This window comes from Protopterus annectens, chromosome 15.part0 (genome assembly GCF_019279795.1).
Source record: "Protopterus annectens isolate FY-2018-M chromosome 15.part0, PAN1.0, whole genome shotgun sequence".
NCBI classification, from domain to species: Eukaryota; Metazoa; Chordata; order Ceratodontiformes; family Protopteridae; genus Protopterus; species Protopterus annectens.
In genome coordinates, this window is record NC_056749.1 from 428,261,710 (window position 1) to 428,283,856 (window position 22,147).

Below are 22,147 nucleotides of genomic sequence, written 5' to 3' on the forward strand. Positions count from 1 at the left end.
TTTAGATACTAGTTTCCTCATATGCAGTCTTGCATATGGAATTAGAAGAATGCATGAGGTCGTGAACCCCAAGGCTTGCAGTATTTGTCTTGCAGATAGCAGGATTTTTGTAGTCATTTGTTTGAAGTAGGCTGTCAAATGAATTTGTTTCTCTGGCGTGAGGAAAGCCATCTGGGAAGTTGTATTCAAGCTTGCTCCCAGGAATATAATTTGTTGACAGGGTACCAGGTGTGATTTCTTTTTGTTTATGGTGTACCCCAGACACGTTAGAACCCTTTGTACAAAGGCCAGATTATTCAAAAGTATGTCCTGGCTTTCTGCCTGAATTAGACAATCGTCCAGGTATGGGTATCTTTGAATATTTCTTTGCCTGCAAAATGCAATAACTGGAGCTAGGCACTTTGTGAATACCCTGGGTGCAGTAGATAAGCCAAAGGGCAATGCAGAGAACAGATAGTGCGTGTATAGCCTGCTTTGAAGCGTAGGTATCTTCTGCAAGATTCCCTGATTGGGATGTGCAGGTATGCTTCTTTTAAATCTAGTGTTGCCAAACAGGTATCTTTACCTAGCAAAGGAAGCAACTGGTGAAGAGTCAGCATCTTGAATTTTGGAATCTCCAAAAAGGTGTTTTGGGTAGACAGGTCCAGGATAGGATGCCATGAATTGTCTTTTCTAGGTACCAGGAAAAGTCTCGAGTAGAAACCTTGTCCCTTTTCCTCTTCTGGTACCAACTAAATAGTCCCCATGCTTAAGAGAGAAAGTACTTGTTTTTGGGCCTCTGCCCACTGATTTGGGGGTAGGTCTGGCCACTTGCTTGGGGTTGGCAACGTGTGGAAGTGAAATCTGTATCCCTGGGACACTATATTTAAAACTCATTTGTCCTGAGTAATGAGTTTCCAGTTCTTTGCATGATGAGCAATCTTTCCCCCCCAAAGGGACAGTCAGTTGATAAGCGCTTGGAAATTTTAAAAAGAAGTCATTGAGAAAGATTACCATAGGGGAGAGTCTTATTACTCCCAGATTTGGAAGCGGAGGCCCCCCACTGCTTAGTCCTGTGTGTACCCTGGGACTGCAGCCTGGGAGCTCTGCTGGATCTGGGTTTGGACTGAGAAGGTCTGGAAGAGGCAGGAAAGGACCAATTCTTGGAAGGCCAATGCCTACTAAATCTTGGAGGTTGTACTTGTAAAAAAAACCAACAGTTAGCATAGATCTAGCTTTTTCTTCCATCTTTTTAAGAACTTCTTCTGCCTTGTTGCCAAACAGGCGGTCCTGGTTTAGGGGACCATCCAGTAATTTTGCTTTAACATGATCTGGTAGAGATTGCTCCTTAAGGCAAGCATGCCTTCTAAGTACAGACCCAGTTACAGCAGCCCTGCAAGATGCCTCTAGAGAGTCAAAACCACATTGCAAAGTATGTTTTCCAACCTGTTCAGCTGAATGCAATAAATACTGTAAATCCTTATTTTCAGCACAATCAGGAAACATCATTTTCTGTTTAAGCAAACCAATAATATGCTGCTGATACTTCAACATATGAAACTGGCAGTTTAAGGCCCTAATTGCCAAAGATGCAGAAGTGTATACCTTCTTACTCCATCTATCCAGCGCCCTGGAGTCTCTATCAGAGGGGGTAGGATTTTTGGCAGTAGTAGCTTTAATGCCCTCAGGCCCCTGTGAAATGGTCTCAGGAGCCACAGTAGGATTTCTGAAAAGGAATTTGCGAGGGTCAGGGACCCTGTAATATCTATCAGGTTTCCTGGGACCAGGAGGTAAAGAGTCAGGGGCCAAGCTAGATTCTGCAAATGCACCATCAACAATGTCTAATACAGGAGGTATGGCTAAAGGCCTGTGCTGGGGCAGGAGTAAGAAATCCCTAAGCCTCTTTTTAGTATCCGAGAAATCCTGACCTTCCCAACTAAAATGCTCCCTGAGAGTATGCAAGGTTTCACCAAAAGAGAAATCCTCTGGTGGGGGGGGGGGGGCAGAGGGAATAGAGTCCTCAGCATCAGAATCCTCATAGGTAGATAAGGATAAATCCTGGTCATCAGAGGAAACAGAAAATTCAGAATCCTTGTCGGAAGTATCATAAACAAACTTAGTCCTAGGTCTCTCAGAGGGGGAAGGCTGGCATCCCCTGTTTAAAGTAATAAGGTCTTCAGCCATTCTTATCATCTGTTTTTTAGGCATAGAGGCCTGACCATGCGGTCTGAGCGTCAGTTTTTTAGGCATGGTTCGAGATTTAGGCCTTGAAGAAGAAGATGGCGTCAGTTTAATACGCAAGTCAGTAGGCCTGAATACACCCTCAGAAGCCGGTGCCTGCACAGCGGCTCCGGACCCATCCAAGGTAGAGACATCCACAGGTTCCACAGTTGAAGCATCTCATGGCATACCGGACTCCGAATGGGTCTCAGTAGAGGCCTGCGAATCAGTAGTGGGTATCAGGGGCTGAGAAAGTGCCTCACTGAGTACTGGCGAACTGGCGACTGGCTTAGGAGAAGCGTCGTCGGCAGCTTTGGACCTAGGCGGCCTGTCTCTGTCTTTATCTTTGCGTTTTTTCAGAATGTCGGTAGTCGGATGGCTGACCAAAGACATATCAGGATAATTGAACCGAGCACCCAAATATTTAGAAGCGTAAATATACCGATGACGGATAGTTCATGGTTTAAATAAGGCACAAAACCGACAGTGAGGTACGTCGTGGTCTGGGCCTAGGCAAGGAATACAGTACGAATGAAAATCTTTATGAGGTATTTGCTTTCCACAAGTAATGCAATTACTTACTTTTAATGACATTGGTTAAGGGCAAGAAAAAGTTTCCCCAATGGGGTACTTAGTTTTTATTTGAAGACTTCGGTTCTGAAACTCGAAAATGAAAATTTCAGGAGGACTGGCACTTGCAAACTGCTTCTGCTCCGGGCATCGCAGAGCAAGAAAGACTGATGTAATGGTGTCGGCTGCATGTTTTATACCCCTGACGACCTGACGTCATGGAAGATGGGACAGAAACCGACGCAGGACCCAAGACTTTGTTAATCAGGCTGACTGAGGGCTACCTGCAAGCAAATAACCCAAATGTAATGACTGCAATAGTGAAACACAAAGAACATCTGTGTAGTAAGAAAGACACAAAGATGCCACATAACTGTGGTGTTGTCTGTGATGACATTCATGGTCCTAGGTTTTCAGAATGAGCCAATGTCTTTGACAACCTGAATAAGAGTCACCATCTCCTTTATGTCTATGTGCAGTTTTTCTTTCTCGGACTTGAGATATTCTGCAGTTTGATTTTAAAACTGCACTGTTCAAAGTGTTCAATAAAATAATATGAAATGGTGACAGGAACTCATGGCATTGCTTACATCCATGGATAGCCAATACTTTGGATACAAGAGTCAGAAAAAAAGGTTAAATTCTGGTTTGCAGTACACTGTCTGAAGGACATGCCCTTGTCCATTTAAACCTACAATAGCCAACCTTCCAGCTCCTTCCTTACACAAAGTAGGACTCGGATGGATGAGCACTCTACAAGTTGAGACCGTCAGTCACAGGTACTCCTTAGGAACCAGCAGGGCTTCCTTGTGTGAAGCCTGGATAGTGGTATCAACAGTATGCTGGATGCCATGTGGCTCAGAATCTTCTTGGTTATTACTACTACTGATACTCCTGATGTGCCCTGAAATAAGGTACTCCACTTTTTTTGTGGCAGGTAGGCTTTGGTTGTACTGCTGTCCAGAAGTAGCTCCAGAAAGACCATTATTCTGGTGGGACATGAGCTGGAATTGTGTTTGATCAAAAAGTATCCAGTCTGCTGAGACAATACAGGGTATACTCCAGTGCCCTTCTGCATTTCCTCCTGAGCTTGTGCCTTAATCAGGCAGTCATTTATGTCAGTGTACATGTGGATGCCCTTGGTCCAGCAGTGAGCTATCACTGGTGCCAGACTTGTAAATACTTTGGATGCAATAGCCAAACTAAAGAGTGAAACTGGTAATGGTGACCTTCCATTGCAAACTTCAGGTACAGACTGTGTCCTCTGAAAGCAGGAATATGGAGTTAGGCCTGAATTGTCCCTGTACATGATGTACCTATTTTTGGAGGCAAGTCCCTATTTTCAGGCTTGATTTACCCCTCCAAACAATTTTCTGAATCTCCCCACAATATGCATGACTGTTTAAAGCTGTCTAGTACACAGAAAACCACACCAACACTAGTGGCAACAATAATTTAAGAAAGAGAAGACACATCTTACATCTCCCTTTTTCAGAAGCAAAAATAAATGACATTTTCTGGTAGACTTTTACAATACAATTTTCACAGATTCATAGATTGCTATTAGGCTAACAACCCAGTGGGCCTTTCTAAGCCTAGCCAAGTTTTCCCCAAAAGAATAATGATGGCCTGTATTCAAATAGGACACTGAAGGCCAGGCCATCTATAAGCTACCTCTGTCCATAAGGGACATGGGTGCCAGGCATGGTGTAAATTTCTTACTCCCTATCGAATGGTTTAGCTTGCACTAAATTGGCTAACAGCTGAACTCAGCTTCACATGGATGGGAAGCCTATTCCATAGGAGGGCAGTCTCTGGGACACATCTGTCTCTCCAGCATGTCCTCGTTTTAAGTCACAAACAAAATTCATATCCTTAGACCTTATATTTCTATGATACTGTTTGATTTACAAACAAGTAGGAGATTCATAAGTGTGGGGTTTGTGAATGTCTTGTATATCAGGCACAGATCACCCATCAGCAATCTATAGAAGACTAAGTTGAGGGGAAAGGGCTTTAAGGATCTCTGCATAGGGCAGGTTTGTTATGCCTTGTATTCTTTTTGCAAGAAACCTCTGAAGTCACTCTAGCTGCTGCATACATCTGGTAAGGTAAATACCGAACGGAGCACTATTCTCTACGATTGGTCTGATAAGGGAAAACTGCATTGAGATAGTGACCTCTTTGGACCTAGATGTCATGCCCTTACTTATAACCTGCACAGCATAAAATGATTTCCTCACCACCGTGGCCATGTGGTGGACAAAGGGAAAATACTGTCTAAGTGCGTACCCAGGACTCTGACCACTGGGTTGACTCTTAGTGGTGTATTATCAACATGGTAATTAGTTGGGATGGTTGACTTCCCAAAGGGTACAATCATGCATTTCTTAGCATTGAGTTTAGGACAATGGCTTTGGCACCATTTGTTAGTCAAAGATAGGCTAGTATCTCCAGGGGAATTGATGATAATCCAGAGCTTGCAATCATCTCCAAACTTAGTTAGCCATAAACCTTCAGAGTTTGCTTCCCCTTCAACAGAAATAGATTCTAAAAAGGAGTTCATAGGTTCATAGATTAGTACTAAGCTAACTGCCCTTGCAAGCCATTTTTAAGCCTAGCCAATTATCCCTTGTGAGACTCAAACCCTGCACCTTGTGTTTGTAAGGCAAACACCTTAACCATTAATCCACACTCCCAACCAGTACTGGGCCCTGGGAGACTCTGCTACTGACTGGCACCTTGGTAGAGGCGGTCTCACCTATTTTCACCTCCTAGGTGCTGTCAGTGAGCCAACTGACTATCCAGTGGGGTGATAAAAGGGTTTATACTTAATTTAGTGAGCTTGTCTATAATGCCTGAGTGGGGTACTGTATCAAAAGCCTTGGCCAGTTGAGGCAAGCTGTGTACACAGTCTTTCCCTTATCCATTGCACTGGTGACTCTCTCAAAGTCGTCCACCAAATTTAACAGGCATGATCTTCATTTAACAAAGCCAAACTGTGATGGGTCCAGTGCTTGCAGGTTAACTACAGCCTCATTTATCATGTCCATGACAATTATTTCCTTGGCCTTACATATGACGGGTGGTCAGACTCATGGGCCTGTAGTTACCTGGATTGGTGGTTGGACCTCCTTTGTGCAAGAGAATGACTGTAGCCATCTTCCATTCGTTGGGCAGAAAACCTGACTGTAGGCTCCAGCTGAAAAGTGATTAAAGTGGACTAGAGATGTCATGCTTCATGCTATTTAGTAAGCATCCCAGGATGTTATCCGGGCCCATCAATGCAGTATGCTTGGCCTTGGGAAGTACATTGAAGACCTGTTCCAAAGTAATGGTTCGTGGGATTGTGGTAAGCGGGATTTCCTTTGGACTATCGGAGGGGGCGGAGGGGGGGGGGTGTCAAAATTTGAGCTGAACCTGTCAAACAAAAGGTTGGCAATGGCCTCTGATTAACTCCTTTTTTAATTCCTCCAAGTCCTTTGGGTTTTCTAATACCATGACAGGAATGGACTCAATTCCTAAGTCAAAGTATGATTAAAGTTCATGAAATTAGTATTATTTCAATCTTTGATGTTAGCCAGAAGTGGTTTTTGCAGAGCCTGCAATGTGCCCAGTACTCACTCCTGCAATTCATACGGAGTTACATGTATCGGTAACATATCTAAGTACAACTGTGCATTCTTTTTTATAAGACCCTTTGCTCCTACTACTATTGGATCTGTCTGGGTATCCTTCTTCCACACTGCCCTCATTTCAGCCCGCAAATCCTGGTATTTTATGACTTTGGTCTCTCTCTGTATGTAAGACACTGTAGTCACTAGGTGTAGCAATTTCAATAAGTGCTACTTTTTTCTTCTTTTCATGGACTACTATATATGGTTTTCTTGCATCTATTTTTTGAACTGTTGGTAATGGGTGATTTCCATGTGATATAAACTTCACCATTTCCTATAAGGCTTTGTGGCTGATGATTCCGATGTATTTCAACTACTTCAGTTTTATAATGTTCACACAATCCCCAATGCAACAGTTTTGCCACATTATTATGCATTTCAGTATACAGTCATTCTGCCATTAGTATATCACAAACAGCAACAAGATGTGCAACTGTTTCCAATTCTGTTTTACAAAACCTACATTTGTCTGTTTCTCCCACATGTTCAACGGACTTCGTAAACCAATGCGTATGTAGTCCACTATATCGGGCCACCAATATTAACATTTCTTCTTTTGTTTTTAAGTCACCTTTCCTTAACCATTCCTGCATTCACTCCTGATCAACATGAGGTAGTTCATTTATTTTTTACATTGATGAAGGCTAGTTAAATACTATAGCCGAAACCGGTCTGTTTATGTTTTTGTGGTTCTTTATATTATAACTTATTAAACTAAGTTTCACAGCTCACAGTTGCTGGCTTTTTCTTTTTTGTAGTTCATTTCTTGCCTTCTCATCTAATCCTTCACCTTATATTTTTTGTTTTGTTTTTTTTTTTTGGTACATTCCATTTCTGTCTGATTTTTATCAACTTCTGGCATGATTTCCATTCCCGCTTGTCACGGATATGCTTCTGCTAAACTAAGCTGGGAAGTCATCTTAAACTTATTCTCTTCATGTTTTAAAATTTCACTACATTTGGGTCTTGTGAGGTCAGCAGATGTGTATGCAGTCCTACAACTGAAGATCTATACGTGTAATCAATTTCGAGGAGGCCCATACCTCCTTTAGAATGGGGAATATATATTCTTGGTATACACTGATTTTTTTTATAAATCACTTAATAAGCACAAAGCATCCTTCTTGTTTTCTTGTCCAACCGATCAAGCACTTTTTGGGGCTATTCAGTCGCTCCATAACTGTAAGTTAGGACAGGAAGAGCAAACTGGTTATAGCTTGGACTTTGTTCCTAGATGTCAGTGCTGTTTTCAGTATTAATTTTAGTCTTCTAAAACACTTCTTACTAAGTATTATTCATATCTGTTCATGTTTTATTGTTGATCCTTCATCAGTTCCCAAATATTTATACACTCTTGCTCAAGTTGTTTTTATATTACATTCCTGTCCTAGGCTGATGTTTTCTTGGTGTTGCAGCTTTCCTGCTTTAAAGGTTGCTTTTGCACATTTATGAAGACCAAATGACATTCTTATATCATCTGCAAAACTTCTGACCACTTGCAGTTGTTTCATTTCCTCAACTAATGAACTCTAGAGTTTTAAATCATCCACATAAAGAAGTTGAGAAGTCTTTATATTTGGTTGTTTTCTGGGAGTCGCACTGTAGCCATGACTTAATCTCAAGTATACAGCTTAGTGGCTTAAGGGCAAGATAAAAGAAAGCAGTGAGAAAGAGTTACCCTGGAATATCCCCCTTTGAATTTTTATCCCTGGAATAAAAATCTGTCATTTATCATGGCTTAACAGCAAAGTGGTTTGCCACTGTAATATAATTGATCAGTGTAGAGTGTATCTTATACATTTTAAGCACTTTTTCAGCCATGAATGCGGGATACTGTCAAATGTTTTTTTGCAGTCTATCCATGCCATACTTTGATTCTTCCCCTTTTTACAGTTCTCCATGATGACTTTAACAACAAATGATTCTTTGTTACATATGACTTTCTTTTGTTACCCTTTTGTTCTATTGCATGACTGTTTTTCTTCTGAATGACTGTACGCTCTGTTGGCATCAGTTCCAGTGTACAGTTTATAAGCTGTTAGAAGGCAAGTTACTGGTCTATTGTTTTTAGGATAGTTTGCAGATTCACTCAAGTAGGAGTATTGTTTTTCCTGTTTTTATCAGCTTGGTGTCTATTTGGGGCGCGCATACAAACAGTTCTTACTCATGGCTAAATCTTCATGTAAAGGTGTTGATACTTTTAGCTAGAAGTTAGGTATTGCATCTGGACCTGGGGTTTTCCAGTTTGCTTTTCTTAACTTTGTTTCAGTTTCTCTGTCTGTTACTTCATCCCATTTCATATCCTGTACATTTGAACTTCTTATTCTTTCTTTTACTTCTTCTATCCATTCATCATCTTTGTTATATTCCACAGGGTTTTCATAGATATTTCTCCAAAATTCATCTATTTCTTCTTTTTTTGGTGGTGTTTTAATTCCTTTTGCCTTGTTTCCTATTTCTGTATAAAACTTTTTGGGTCGTCAATGTTGTTGTTGTCTTTCGGCTTTTCCCGGCTAGGGGTCGCCACAGCGCAACTCTGGTCCGCTAATGATTGGCAGTAGATTTTGATGAACGCCGAGGTGCCAGCTTGACGTTCAACCTTCAACTAAGGCACGCCCATTTACGCATGTCTTTTGAATGCCCACCCAACTGCAGGGAGGACATGCAGACTCCATACAGAAGGCACTCCCCACACTCCAGCCGAGAACTGAAACGGCGAACCTCTTGCTGTGAGGCAACAACGCTACCGCTGCACCACCACGGCATTATTTTGTACTACTTATCTGCATATCTTCTAAGTTTTTCTGCCTGTGCTGATATTTTTTAGTTTATTATTTGTGACAGTTCATAACAGATCCTGGTCTTTTCCGATACTGGGCATTGCTTTTATCATATCTATCTTTCTGAGTATTTCTGTTGATCTGTTCCCTCTTCTATACTCTTCTAACCGTGACACTTCTTGTCTTAGTTGCTTTATACCTTTCTGTATTTGATACTTCCATGACAGCATTTGATTTCTCCCCTTCCTTTCCCTAAATGCCCTGTGTTTTTTACCCGTTCTAAAGACATGAACCTTGCCTGTGATATAAACAGGTTCTGTTGGAGAGCTAGGTATGTATCTCAGAGACTACCGCATCTATGGAACAGGCTCCCCAACTATGTGAAGCAGAGTTCCTCCCTAACCCAATTCAAGTGCAACTTGGACACTTGGATGGGAAACTGGAAATTCATCTCTGGTTTGGCACACATCTCCAATGGACACAGGTAACCTGTAAATGGTTCATCTCCCAAACCCTGCTTACACTTACCAAGGGTATTAGAACTTGTCAGAGATTAGGGATGCATGGCTAGGCTTAAAAAGGCCTTTGTGGTCATTAGCCTAGTAAAGACCTATGAATCTAAGACTTTGTCTGCCATTACTTTAGCTGCACATATCCTGTTTACTTCTGTTAAATCACATGGATTTCTATGAACAGCTCTAATTACTGTATTCATCTGTTTTATCAGACTTCTAACTTTTTGGGTTTTACTGACTTTCTGTAATCTATTTCTTTCACTGATCTTAATATGTCTGTCCATCTCTATTAAATCAAGCAACTCTTCTCTTAGATCATTTTCTTTCAAACTGAGGGCACATTCTTTCTTCTGCATTTCCTGCGGGCATTCTACAGAAAGTTCCAGAGCATCTTCCTTTGCTACATTCTCTTCGTGTTCTTTGCCCTTTCATATGGGAACTCACTGGCCTATCACTCCACAACATTGACTGCGTCCAAGTTGCCACCGTTTTCTGTTTCTTTCCTTGCTGTGCAGCTCCAACTTACTTTTGTACTGGTTTCATACAGAAGGATCCAAAGTATCTTCATATGGCAACTGATCAGATGTTTCCTGCTCTACTGGTTTCTCCTTAATTCTATCATGCTGTGATGTTATCAGTTTCTACACTAAATCCTTCTTTGCAGGTAATCCATAACCTGAGTTTCTATTTCTTTAACTACTCCATTACTAATCCTCTTTTCTACTTTTCCTCTTGTTTTCTTATTTTTTGTATTGTAAAATGTTCTATATTTGGATGCCTTTGCCTGCATTTCTCTTCAAATATCTTTGGTGCTGCTCTTTTCATATTGATTAGTTTTGCTTTCTCCTTTGCATAAATATTGCACTATATTAAATCTCATTTTTCCCATGTCCATATTTCTTCTTTAAATGTCTCCTGCTCCTCCTGTTTCTCCTCACTTGGGGAACTTGCTGTTCCATCATACTGTGATATAACCTGTGTTAGTCTTTCTACACGAAGTCCTTTGCTCCGCAGGTATTCCATAACTTCAATTTCTATTTTTTTAACTTCTGCTTTGTGATTTCATTTACTGTATTGTGAAATTTTACATACTTTGATGCCTTTGCCTGTATTTCTCTTTGAATATCTTTGGGGCTACTTTTTTGTATTGATTAATTTGGCTTTTTCCTTTGCATAAATATTGCACCATATCAGATCTCTCTTTTCCATGTCCACATTTATTTTGATCCCTTTCAAAAATCTTTAGATTTTACTCTCTGTATTTTTGCACTTCCTCAGTTGCTTCTTTTTCCAAATGGTCTAAGGTTTCTTGGTCTATATAATGTTAGTCATAAATCTGTTATATTAATCAACACAAATTTGCATTTGAAGCTTTTGACAGTTTTCTTGTGCAAGTATTTTTCTTTTCTCTAATTTCTCTCAATCTTTTTGTATAACTTTTGTCTGGAAGTGGGATTCTTGCATAATAATAACAATACATAATTTCATTCTTATCCACAATAGTCCACTCTATCATCTTTATGGCTCTTTTTTGGCTCATCAGTTTTTGTGATTTTTGTGGACTACTACTTCCTTCTGCAACGGGGGGGGGGGGGCATTCTCCCCTGAGCCTGGCCTAGCCCCATGGGGGGGCATTCTCCCCCCTGAGCCTGGCCTAGCCCCATTGTAGGAATTTTTCAGTCATTTTTTTCCAGTCCTGGCACCACTGCGCCTACCAGGATTGGACACTGTTTTATCCTGGGTCTTGTGCACCCAGCTATCTTTTTTTAACCTACTTGTGTCAATGACAAATGCTATATAAATTACAGTCTATATATCAGTGTCTTCTCAGTGAGATTTTGTGAAAAACAGGGTCCACCTTGTGAAGGTACTCACCAAGACTTAAGGATGAATTTATTTCCAGTAATACTACTCTCCTTTGCTTGCTGATATATCACCTCTCCATTTGGACCGCTCTGGTTCAGTGTGGGTGATGCCATTTACAATAAGTTTTGCGCATTGTTGGATATTTACTTTAGGTTATGGACACAGCTGTAGAAAGCTTTGTGGTTGTCCTTTGCCTGAGAAGCCATTTTTCTTCAATTTAGCCTTTGAAGTATTAATTAACTGTCATATTTGCCTGTTTAGAATGGTCAAAGGTTTTTTAGTATGCTAAGCTTTGTTCTTGCTATGCTTGGCCAAGATTTTTTTCTTTTGCTGTGTAACCGATTGATATTGTGATTCCACCAGGGTGGCTTGTCTTTTGAGTTTGTCCTATTCTTAATATGAGTGGGCAGAGCTCACTATTAATATGGCCATACAGGGATTTTGTAAACACTTCAGTATATGCCAAGGTGTTTACTGGGTTTGTTGGTACTTGGTATTTAGCAAAGATGTCACTAAGTAGAGAGAGGTTAGCTTTGGAACAGTTCTTAAAGGTTTTTGTTTTATCTGAGTCCCTGGATTTAATTATTTCAAGCAATAATGCCTTATGGTCAGATCTGATGATTAAGGGCATTACATTGGGTGAGGACTATTGCTCCCCCATGTTTGTGAGTACAAGGTCAAAGATGTTTGCACCCCTGGTAGGAGAATGGACCAACTGTTACAGGATGTTGACATTAACAAAGTTTAGGAATCGCTGGGCTTGTACATTAGAAGTGGTGTAGGATTCCCAATCTATATAGAAGTAGTTAAGATGCCCATTGAATATCATATTGGGTTGAACAGTGATGGACTCTAGTACACTGAGACAGTTAGTACGGGCTTCCTGGGACATGGGGGGATTGCAAGGATATGGTACGAGACTGTTTTTGGTGAGTTGCACATGTATGAGTTCCAGTGGGTCATATACTTTAACTAGTCTGTATGTGAGGCTGTTTTTAATATAGGCATCAAATCCTCCACCTTTAGTTCCCTCCGGTGCAGCAGATGGTCTACAGGTGGGAAAGGCATCATAATCTTGCACTACCAGGGTACTATCCATGACTTTAAACCATGTCTCTGTTACTACACCAATGTCTACAATCTCAAGGGAGAGGAAGGCTTGGAGAAAATGGAGTTTCTTGTTATGACATCTAGCATAGAACAGCATCACCTTCAGATACTTCTTTGTAGGGTAAGTTGAGTCGGGAGGTTTATAAGTCTGGCACTGCCTAAAAAAGGCAGGATGGGTGTGAAAAGATCTTTGCCAATATCGGAAAGCCAGAGGGAATAACTGCAGACCATCCCTGGCAAAGTAGCATGGTCCATCAACTATGTCCTCACAGGCCGACAAATACTGTACTCCCCTTGGATTGACACCAGAAGGTAAGCTAATTGTTAAACTCAATCATTTTCTGTTGGCAATGTGGCATCATCCTCGGAGAAGGTAGTATGCTGCTCAGTGCTATAGAACCTGTCCCTGTAAGCCAGTAGATTTTACATTGTCTCTTTGATAAATGTGCTTACATTTTTTTCAATGTTTTTGTCATTTTTTTTAAATGCGTTTCTGAGCAGTACCCCACGTTCCTACTGGATGTGGGAAAAGTTATGTGCTAATAGCATATCAGATCATTTCTTTGGACAAAGAATAAATCTTGCGGAAAACCCTGTGACCTCCTGCACAGAATGCACTTGTTCTATGATTCTTTATATTAGCATTTCGGTTAAGAAAGGAACTCCTACGTGTTCCTGGTCTTTTGGGACAAGTGAAAGTTTTTTTTTTTTTATTAAGTTACAAAACAGACGTGTGCATTCATTGGGGATGATATGCAAGAGCACTGACCTGAAGTTATGTTTGATCAGTTTTAGTAATACAATGACAACTGCCATCCGTCTTGAGATAGGGAGAAGTGAGTTGGGGGTCAAGGGCTGAGGTGGGATTTTTGGGGTGGGAAAGGGAGGATGTTGGTACCATCATAGCCCCTTCCTGCTGGGGGAGGGGCTGAGTAATTAGGATCCCTAGATCTCCCTTTATACCTTTGATGATATTTTCTCTTCCATGTGGCCTTCCTACTTTTTGGCTGCTTGACTTTGCTCTGCCTCCAGAAGTAAGGCCCTTGCTTAGAGGGGTAGGTTCCATACGTACTCGGAAAAAAGAGGGTGAAACATGTTCTTAAGTGACTCCACGGTATTACTTTTGTCTTCCAGTCTTTTGGATACTGTGGGGTACTTATTTGCTTTCTGCTCTTTAGTGCCAGGCCTGGATCAATGACTTATTGTGACATACTCTCTTGTAGCAAGTATGTAACATGGTAAGAAGGAATGAACAATAGCACTGGTGAAGTAAGGTAATGATAACCCAGCCATGGAGAAAGGGTGCACAGCTCTGAAAGTTAGGCTGACTATCAGACTATGTCAGTGTCAAAAAGTAACGGCAACAGTGAACTCTGAAGAACATTAGTATGGAATACTGATAGGAAAGGAGGACGGTGTTAATATAGGTGGACAGCCAACACTCTGGAAACAGAAATAATAGGAAATGATGACAGGAACTCAAGACAGTGTTTATATCCTTGGAAAGACAACACTTTGGAAACACAATCAGAAAAAGAAATAGAATGTTGAGGACAGTGCTAATATCTGTGTATAAGTACTACTCCAGAAACAGAAATAATACGGAATGGTGACAGAAAATGAAAAAAGTGCTAACATCTGTCTAGAATGGTGACTATGAACAGAGCACTGTGTTAATACCTGTGAGAATGCATCAAGGAAGAAAGAGAAAAAGAGAACATAATTCAGTATCAAGAGAATGGAGTGTGGGAAAATGAGAACCTAACTGGCTAAAAAGAAACGAAACATTGGTGAAGTAATAAGATGTAAGAGGATAAAACATAGGGAACACGCTCTGTATTCCAAATAATACTTGAGGAGGATATGGCTGGGGGGTTGAGGAGAGGACAAAAGAAACTGGTTAGGCATCATAGAGAGTAGAGGAGACAAGAGGCAAGAACATAACATACAAAAAAAGTTTTTGAGAAAGTTAGAAATCAGACAGAAATGCTGAAATAATTTTTCATCTCCTCATTTATGTACTATTGACAAAGGAGGGTGCTGTAACAGGAATGCAGAACGTGTATGGGTGTGGGCAGACAGAAAGTGATGAGGAAAGAAATAACTAAAAACAAATCAAGAGAATGCAATGATATAATGAGTAAGGCCAAGAAAGGAGAACTCCAGAGATGATATACGCATTGACAGCAGTAAATTGCAGGCTAAATGTACAGTCTGTCAGCAGAAACTAAACACAAGAATTGTAGGACATACTGCCTACAAATGCAGGGCAACTGCAGGCCTATTTATCTCAATTCCAGCACGGATGGTTATGAAAAGCACTATGCAAGGCAACATGAAGAAATCACTGAATGTAAATACGTCTGAAGGTATACAGCATTAAAGGCTTTGTCAGACTAGCCTGACAACTCTGCAACAGGTTTGGTGGTCACCAACAAGGTGGATAAAATGGCATCTGAGGAGACAGTGCCCCTAACATTGTGCTGTACATCAGTAAAGGGGTACAACTCAAAATCTTGAGGTGGCTAGGAAAATGGAGAACTAACCAGAAGGAAAGGGTGTCGGTTAAGAGGGACACGTCTGGTGAAAAGTCAGTTAGCTATAGAATTCAATGGTAGAACTGGTCTTGTTTATTTTATTTAAGTCAGGAACTGTATACAGACACACAAAAAAAATGTAGTTGTCACACAAATGCAGGGTACTTTTTCTGAGAAGCCTAGAACATGTGGTGTTTAATACCAACAAAGGGCAAGTTTATAAGGGAGGAATGACAAAAGAAAGAAAAAATGACTTAGGGTCATAATACCGCTATCAAGAATAATGCAGTAGAAGTTGAAATGACAACAGCAAACAGCAAAATAACACTGGGATGCTTAGCTATGGGAGTAAACAGGACATATACTTGGGTTATCTGTGCACAGTACACGGAATGGTAAAACATAGCACCTAGAGTATTGTGAACACTTCCTGCAGCACTACAGAGAAAGTGAGACTAGGCTGGGAGAAAACATCTGAATGAGAATTACTAAAATGGTGAGCACAGTGAAAGAAGCATGGTATGCAGATGCACTGCAGTAATAGTTAGCCAGCTGGGAAGATGAAGCTGAAGAGGAAGGAAAGAGTGGGCAAAACACAGGGAGACAGAAGAGATCTGGAAATGAGTCATTAAAAACAAACCTAGGGAATACCTAACATACAGGGCAGCAGACCTTAGGGATCCAATGCAAAAGCAGTGACAGGGTGTCTTAATCAAAGAATAAGTTCTATGATACTTGAAAACGATGGAGGACATGATGGAGCAGATGAATGTGGGTCAGCTGGAAAACTCAGGAGGCATAATCGTTTAACAACAAGTTGTCCTCTTCCATTAGAAGCACCAGTAAACCTTTCCACAAAGTACCTTTATCATTCACAGTGTACTTTCTCATGATACTGACATAATGTAAAATAATAAATAAATCTTAAGTAAACTGAGCTCACTTTGATGAGCTATGACACACTACAAAACAATACACAGATGTGAAATACAACAAACATTTCCATGAGCTATGACAAAATGCATTAAGAACAAATCTTAAGTGAACTCACCTTGATGTGCTCCAACCAGTGAGTTGACTCTAGACTAGAAAGCCAGTGAGATTCTTCAACATTGGGGTACACAATGTCTTTCAGTTTTCGTAAAGATTCCCTCATGACATGAATGTTATGAATGTCAAGAAACAGCAACTCTGCATTCTGATATGCGTCTTCACCTTCATACCCTCCACCTGTTGCCTGAAAGTAAAACATAATTTACACCAGGCTAGCTTTTTTTGAGTCATATTTCTGAAAAGTAGCCTCTGTAATTCCAACAAAAAGTTCTGTAACTCCAGAAATATTTTAGCAAAACACAGACTCTGTATCCTCTGGCACGTTTATTTAGTTGTTTATATCATATTTTCAATTACTACCAGTACAGCTGCATTGAGCTACAATTCCAGTAACTGCCTTGGTAATTTAAGGAAGCAGCATATAAACTGGCAAATGCAGCATCAGACAGAAATGAATGTGGCCTTCAGGTTGTATGCCAATACGCACAGAACTTGTTTACAGTTTGAGCTAGCACAGCAGTAGGTTACCCTGCCTAAACATAGGTGTGAGATGGGTGGGGGTGGTGGCAGTAATGGAATAATTCCAGAGAATGAAAAACATGCCAGTAAAATCTGCTGGTTAGTTCCATGTCAGTCAGCTCATACAAAATCCTAAATGGCACAGCAAAAAAAAAAAAAAAAAGTTTAAGCCATTACAATGACACTAACATGATTGGTGAGCCTGCGGCAAATGAGCCCAGATTACAGGGAGGGCAGGGAGCAACATTTTGGGGAAATGCAGGTGGACATCAGAAGATACAATCACTAAAAAGTATGTCACACCACCAGACAGCACAGCTTAAATGTACAAGGAGCACATGACAGATGTCAGAAAAGTAAACCTGTAAGTGCTCTGAAAAAAAAAAGAAAAAAAGAAACTCACCTGCCTCTGAGAGCTGTTCTTTATCCCTGAACCTAATAAATGCAGACTGATGACAGGGGTTAGGACAACAAACACCACAAAAAAAAAGAAAGAAATGTCCAGCTTTAAGCTGAAGATGGTCAAATCATACAATAATACACACATTCTTTGAAATGTTTGGTTCAAAAAACATCAACGAGCCCTTGCAAACACCTCATATGAAGAGTGTAGAAGCTGCTGCCCAGATGACCATGCAACTAATTCTGTACTGTTACTGTTATAAATATTTACAACAGAAAGCAAACATGATATTACTATGGTAAAATGTTGTGTGAAATAATATTTTAAAAAAGTGAAGTTTCCAGGATTTATCTTGCTTCAACCACACTGCTAAATGGGGAAGAAGAAAATGTATTATGCTACTGTGTACAACTCAAGTCTAAATAAACTCACATAAAATTACATAATTTCATTCCAGAAGACCTGAAAATGCACAGCAAACAGTGTAATAAGTACAGAATCAACAGCAAAAAGTGCTATCCAGTAAACACTCTGCAAATCAGATGTATACATAATTACTTATCATTCAGTTTCCACTTACTAACCAGGATATCTAAGTGCACATCACAAATTTAACTTACAGTGGAAGCCAAGGGAAATAAAGCTTAACAGACACACAAGAATTACATATTAAAAAATAAATAAATAACCCCCTCCCACCAGTACTATGAAGAATAATGTAGCAAAAGAGGCAATGGGGTATTGCACTGAAGACATGTTGTTTTCCAGACTTCTATTGACTCCCAAGCCCATCAACAACACAATTTGTGTTGGAACCATGCCCATATGTTTTCCATCAATGGGGAAACAGCTGGTCATGGCATCCCTGCCACTGGAAAAAGCTATGAGGGATTTTCCATTTTTTGTCTCTAACCCCACTTCAATGAATAACATGCATGAAAGACATACAATGGTCTGTTATGCCTCTTCCTCCTCCTCCTGTAAGCATGTATGTTCCTGCAAATGCTCCATGATGCTTACCATCTTACAGCTATGCACATGTCCCTGGCCCCATACAGAACATGCCATGCACCCTTCTCTCTCTCTCTAGGTGAATACACTGTAGTGAGTTAGAAAACCTCTGTTCTCTAGGATGGCATCATCATCTCATTCCTACCTGCCCTCATTAGTTTCTACTGTGCCCTGGTGGTTAGTTGATCTCGAATCATCTGAGATACAAGTACGGGTTTACCCCTCTATACTACAGTGCCAACAGAAGTATGACTTGGTGTAAATTTTATGCACAAGAAAATAGACAGGTCATACAATAATGTTATCAGAAAACTGTGTGTTGAGCAAAATCACTGATTCAAAAAAAATTTCTTATCCTTGTGTGGAACTTTTGGCTTGGTGGAACAGTTATTTTGAATTTACTGCACACTTTTGCAGTTTCAGAAGATGAATGGTGGTGTGTTTTTTTTTTTGTTTTTATATACACACACATTATATATCAACATAACACACACGTGTGTGTGTGTGTGTGTGTGTGTGTGTGTGTGTGTGTGTGTGTATATGTATATATATATATATATATATATATATATATATATATATATATATATGTGTGTGTATATATATATATGTGTGTGTGTATATATGTATATATATGGGTTCCATACACTAGATCGAATTTTCACTAATTCGAAATAGTGCATGGAATGCTCACTGCAGCGAAAGTGCACTTACACGAAGTTCAGTACAACGAACGGGTGTTGTACTGAACTTCCGTGCAGTACGCATGGACCTTAGGGTTAGGGCACAGGTCATAGTAAGGGGATAGCCCGTAGGGCTATCCCCTTACCATGATCCGTGCCCTAACCCTAAGGTCCATGACGACTGCAGCGCAGTGAAGGACATAGCAATGTCCTCCACTATGATGCGAGAGTCACGAACCTTAGGGTTAAGGTATGGGTTAGGGTACGGGGATAGCTTTACTAACTATCCCCTTACCCTAACCCTAAGGTCTGTGACTATCGCACCATAGTGGAGGACAAAGCTTGCTTTTTATGTCCTCCACTGTGCTGCGGTGTTTTCGGTGAAGTGTACTTATGCAAAAGTTCACTTTCGTTAAAGTGAACTTTCTCAGAAGTGAGGCTTCCTATTACAAGTTCGAAGTAGTGAACTTTCGTTCTTGTAATAGGAATCCATATATATATATATATATATATATATATATATATATATATATATATATATATGTAAAACACACATGGCTATAAGCCACTTTTCTGAATCTTAACTTGGCTGAATCTCAAATGAGAGTCCAACTGGTTGAAAAACAGCTTGAATGAAACTCCATTCAGTTAAACTCAAAACAACTAAAATATCAGCCTAAACACCAATGGGAAAATGTATCAAAAACACTTTCTGTTTATGGGGAGCAGCCCATTTCACAAAATTTTATATCAAGGCTAACACTGGCTCTAGTTGATCTGTCCACAATGATTAACGTTGAAGTGACAACTCAACTCTATAAAATGGAAAAAGGGGGTGGGGGGGGGTGACGACAATATTTACTTTATACACACACGTACATATATGTACACATATAGCCAGAGTATGTTTGGCTTTTGCCACCTATTTTAAATTAATTTTGCTATGCCCTTTTTCGAGGTTAGTATACTGTGCCTCTGTCTAACAGTGACACAGAAGTGATACCCGGGGTAAACCTACGATCTCCCATCCACTCATCAAGATTCCTCTTGAAGAGAGTCAATGAGGGACTCTGCCTAACCTGGACTGGGATTTTATTCCAGAGTGAAGGGAGCCTCTGGGTTATAAATCTGTCCCTCCAGCATGTCCTATTTATTTCAGTGCTGAGGTTCAAGTCTCTCGAGCGTGTAGCTCGATGGGATTTGGATTTTCTGAGGTGCAGCATGTCCATTAATTCCGGGTTGGACATGGCTTTATACGTCAGGCACAGATCGCCTCTGAGCAGGTGGTATGCCACTGAGTAGAGCTGGAGTTTCTTTAACCAGGCAGCATATGGCATCTGTTTGAGCCCTTTGATCCTCTTGGTGAGGTACTTTTGGGGTCTTTCCAGTTGCTGCAGGTGTCTGGTAAGGTACATCCCAAAAGGGGCATTGTACTCAATTATGGGCCTGATGAGGGATGAGTAAAGAGGCACAATGACCTCCCCTGATCTGGATGTGAATCCCTTCATGATTAGGTGGGCTTTATAAAATGTTTTTCTAACCACTTTGGCCACGTGGTTGTCAAATGAGAGATTGCTATCAACTTGGGTCCCCAGGTCCTTAATTACTTCTTCTGTACTTAATGGATTACCACCTATGTGGTAATTTGTGGGCACTTTGTTTTTGCCAAAGGGGATGACTATACACTTTTTGGCATTTAGCTTGAGGCCATGGCTCAGGCACCAGTTGTCTGCTTCTATGAGGCCCTTTTGGAGGATGCTTGTGTTGGCTGGAGAGACGATTATGGCGCCCAGTTTGCAGTCATCTTTGAACTTGGTCAGCAACAGTCCTTCCGTGTTGGCCTGTACCTCAGAGAAATATATACCGAACAAGAGAGGTCCCAGGACTGAGCCTTGTGGGACGCCACTTGTAACTGGTTTGGAGTCTGACATGGCTCCAGCAATTCTAACCATGTGGGTTCTGTCCTTGAGCCAGTTTGCAACCCATCTAGTGACATAGGGGTTTATATTTAAGCTGGTGAGCTTATCTATAATGCCCGAGTGGGGTATTGTATCGAAGGCTTTTGCGAGGTCCAGGTAGGCTGTGTGGAACACCTTCCCCTCGTCAATGGCCTTGGTGACTGTTTCAAAAAAATCAACCAGGTTTAAGAGGCAGGATCTGCCCTTAACAAAGCCAAACTGGGTAGGATCCAGTGTCTGTAGGTCGCCAATATCTTTATTTATGAGGTCCATGATGATCCTTTCCATAGCTTTGCAGACCAAGCTAGTCAGGCTTATGGGGCGATAGTTTCCAGGATCCGTTGAGGCACCACCTTTGTGGAGACGGACCACTGTTGCTGTACGCCACTCTTTGGGTACATATCCTGTAGTAAGGCTGAGATTGAACAGTAGTTTTATGTTTGAGTTTAGCTCTTCTTGGAGTTCATGTAGGACGCAGCCCGGGACACCGTCTGGTCCCATTGATGCTGTGTTTTTTGCTTTGGAGGGGGCGGCTCTTACCTGAGCATCTGAGATGTCAGGGGGGCAGCACTCTGCTGGGATAGATATTTGCCATTTTGGTGGAAAGGGGGGGGGGGGAGAAGTTTGCGCTGAACCTGTCAGCTAGGATGTTGGCAACGTCTGTGGATTCGGTGTATTTTTTGTCATTTTGGTCTAATTCTAGGCATATCTGGGAATTCCTACCCAGGTTCCTAACATAACTAAAGAAAGCCTTGTGATTATCCTTAGTGTCCTGTGCAATTTTTCTCTCGAAGCTGGCCTTAGATGATTTATATATACACACACACACAAACACATGTTTTTGCAGGAGGGCAAGCCCCCCCACATCCCCTCTGCATTATATAATGCCAACCCTTGAGATCCCACTACAGTTGGGAAAAGGGTAAATTCCCCAATCTCCACTTGACAATTTGATCATATGGTCTTGACCATATGACATTCGACATTGTGGAATTGCAATCTTCTGATACAGACATGCATATATATCTATATATATATATCTATATATATATATCTATATATATATATCTATATATATATATATATATAGCTATATATATCTATATATACATATATATATATATATATATATATATATATATATATATATATATATTTAACCATATATATATATATATTCACACACACACATATATACACACATACACATACAGACACATACATATACAGTGGATATAAAAAATTTACACACCCCTGTTAAAAGGC

General features: G+C 40.6%; 1 protein-coding gene across 1 annotated transcript in view; it reads right to left on the reverse strand.

Annotated features, from left to right (window-relative positions):
- MTM1 (myotubularin 1) overlaps nt 1-22,147 on the reverse strand; it is a 1,351,953-nt gene that overhangs the window by 247,280 nt on the left and 1,082,526 nt on the right. The window contains exon 10 of the mRNA XM_044057169.1: nt 16,306-16,491. Within this exon, the coding sequence (XP_043913104.1) occupies nt 16,306-16,491 (186 nt within the window). The remainder of the gene's footprint in view (nt 1-16,305; nt 16,492-22,147) is intronic.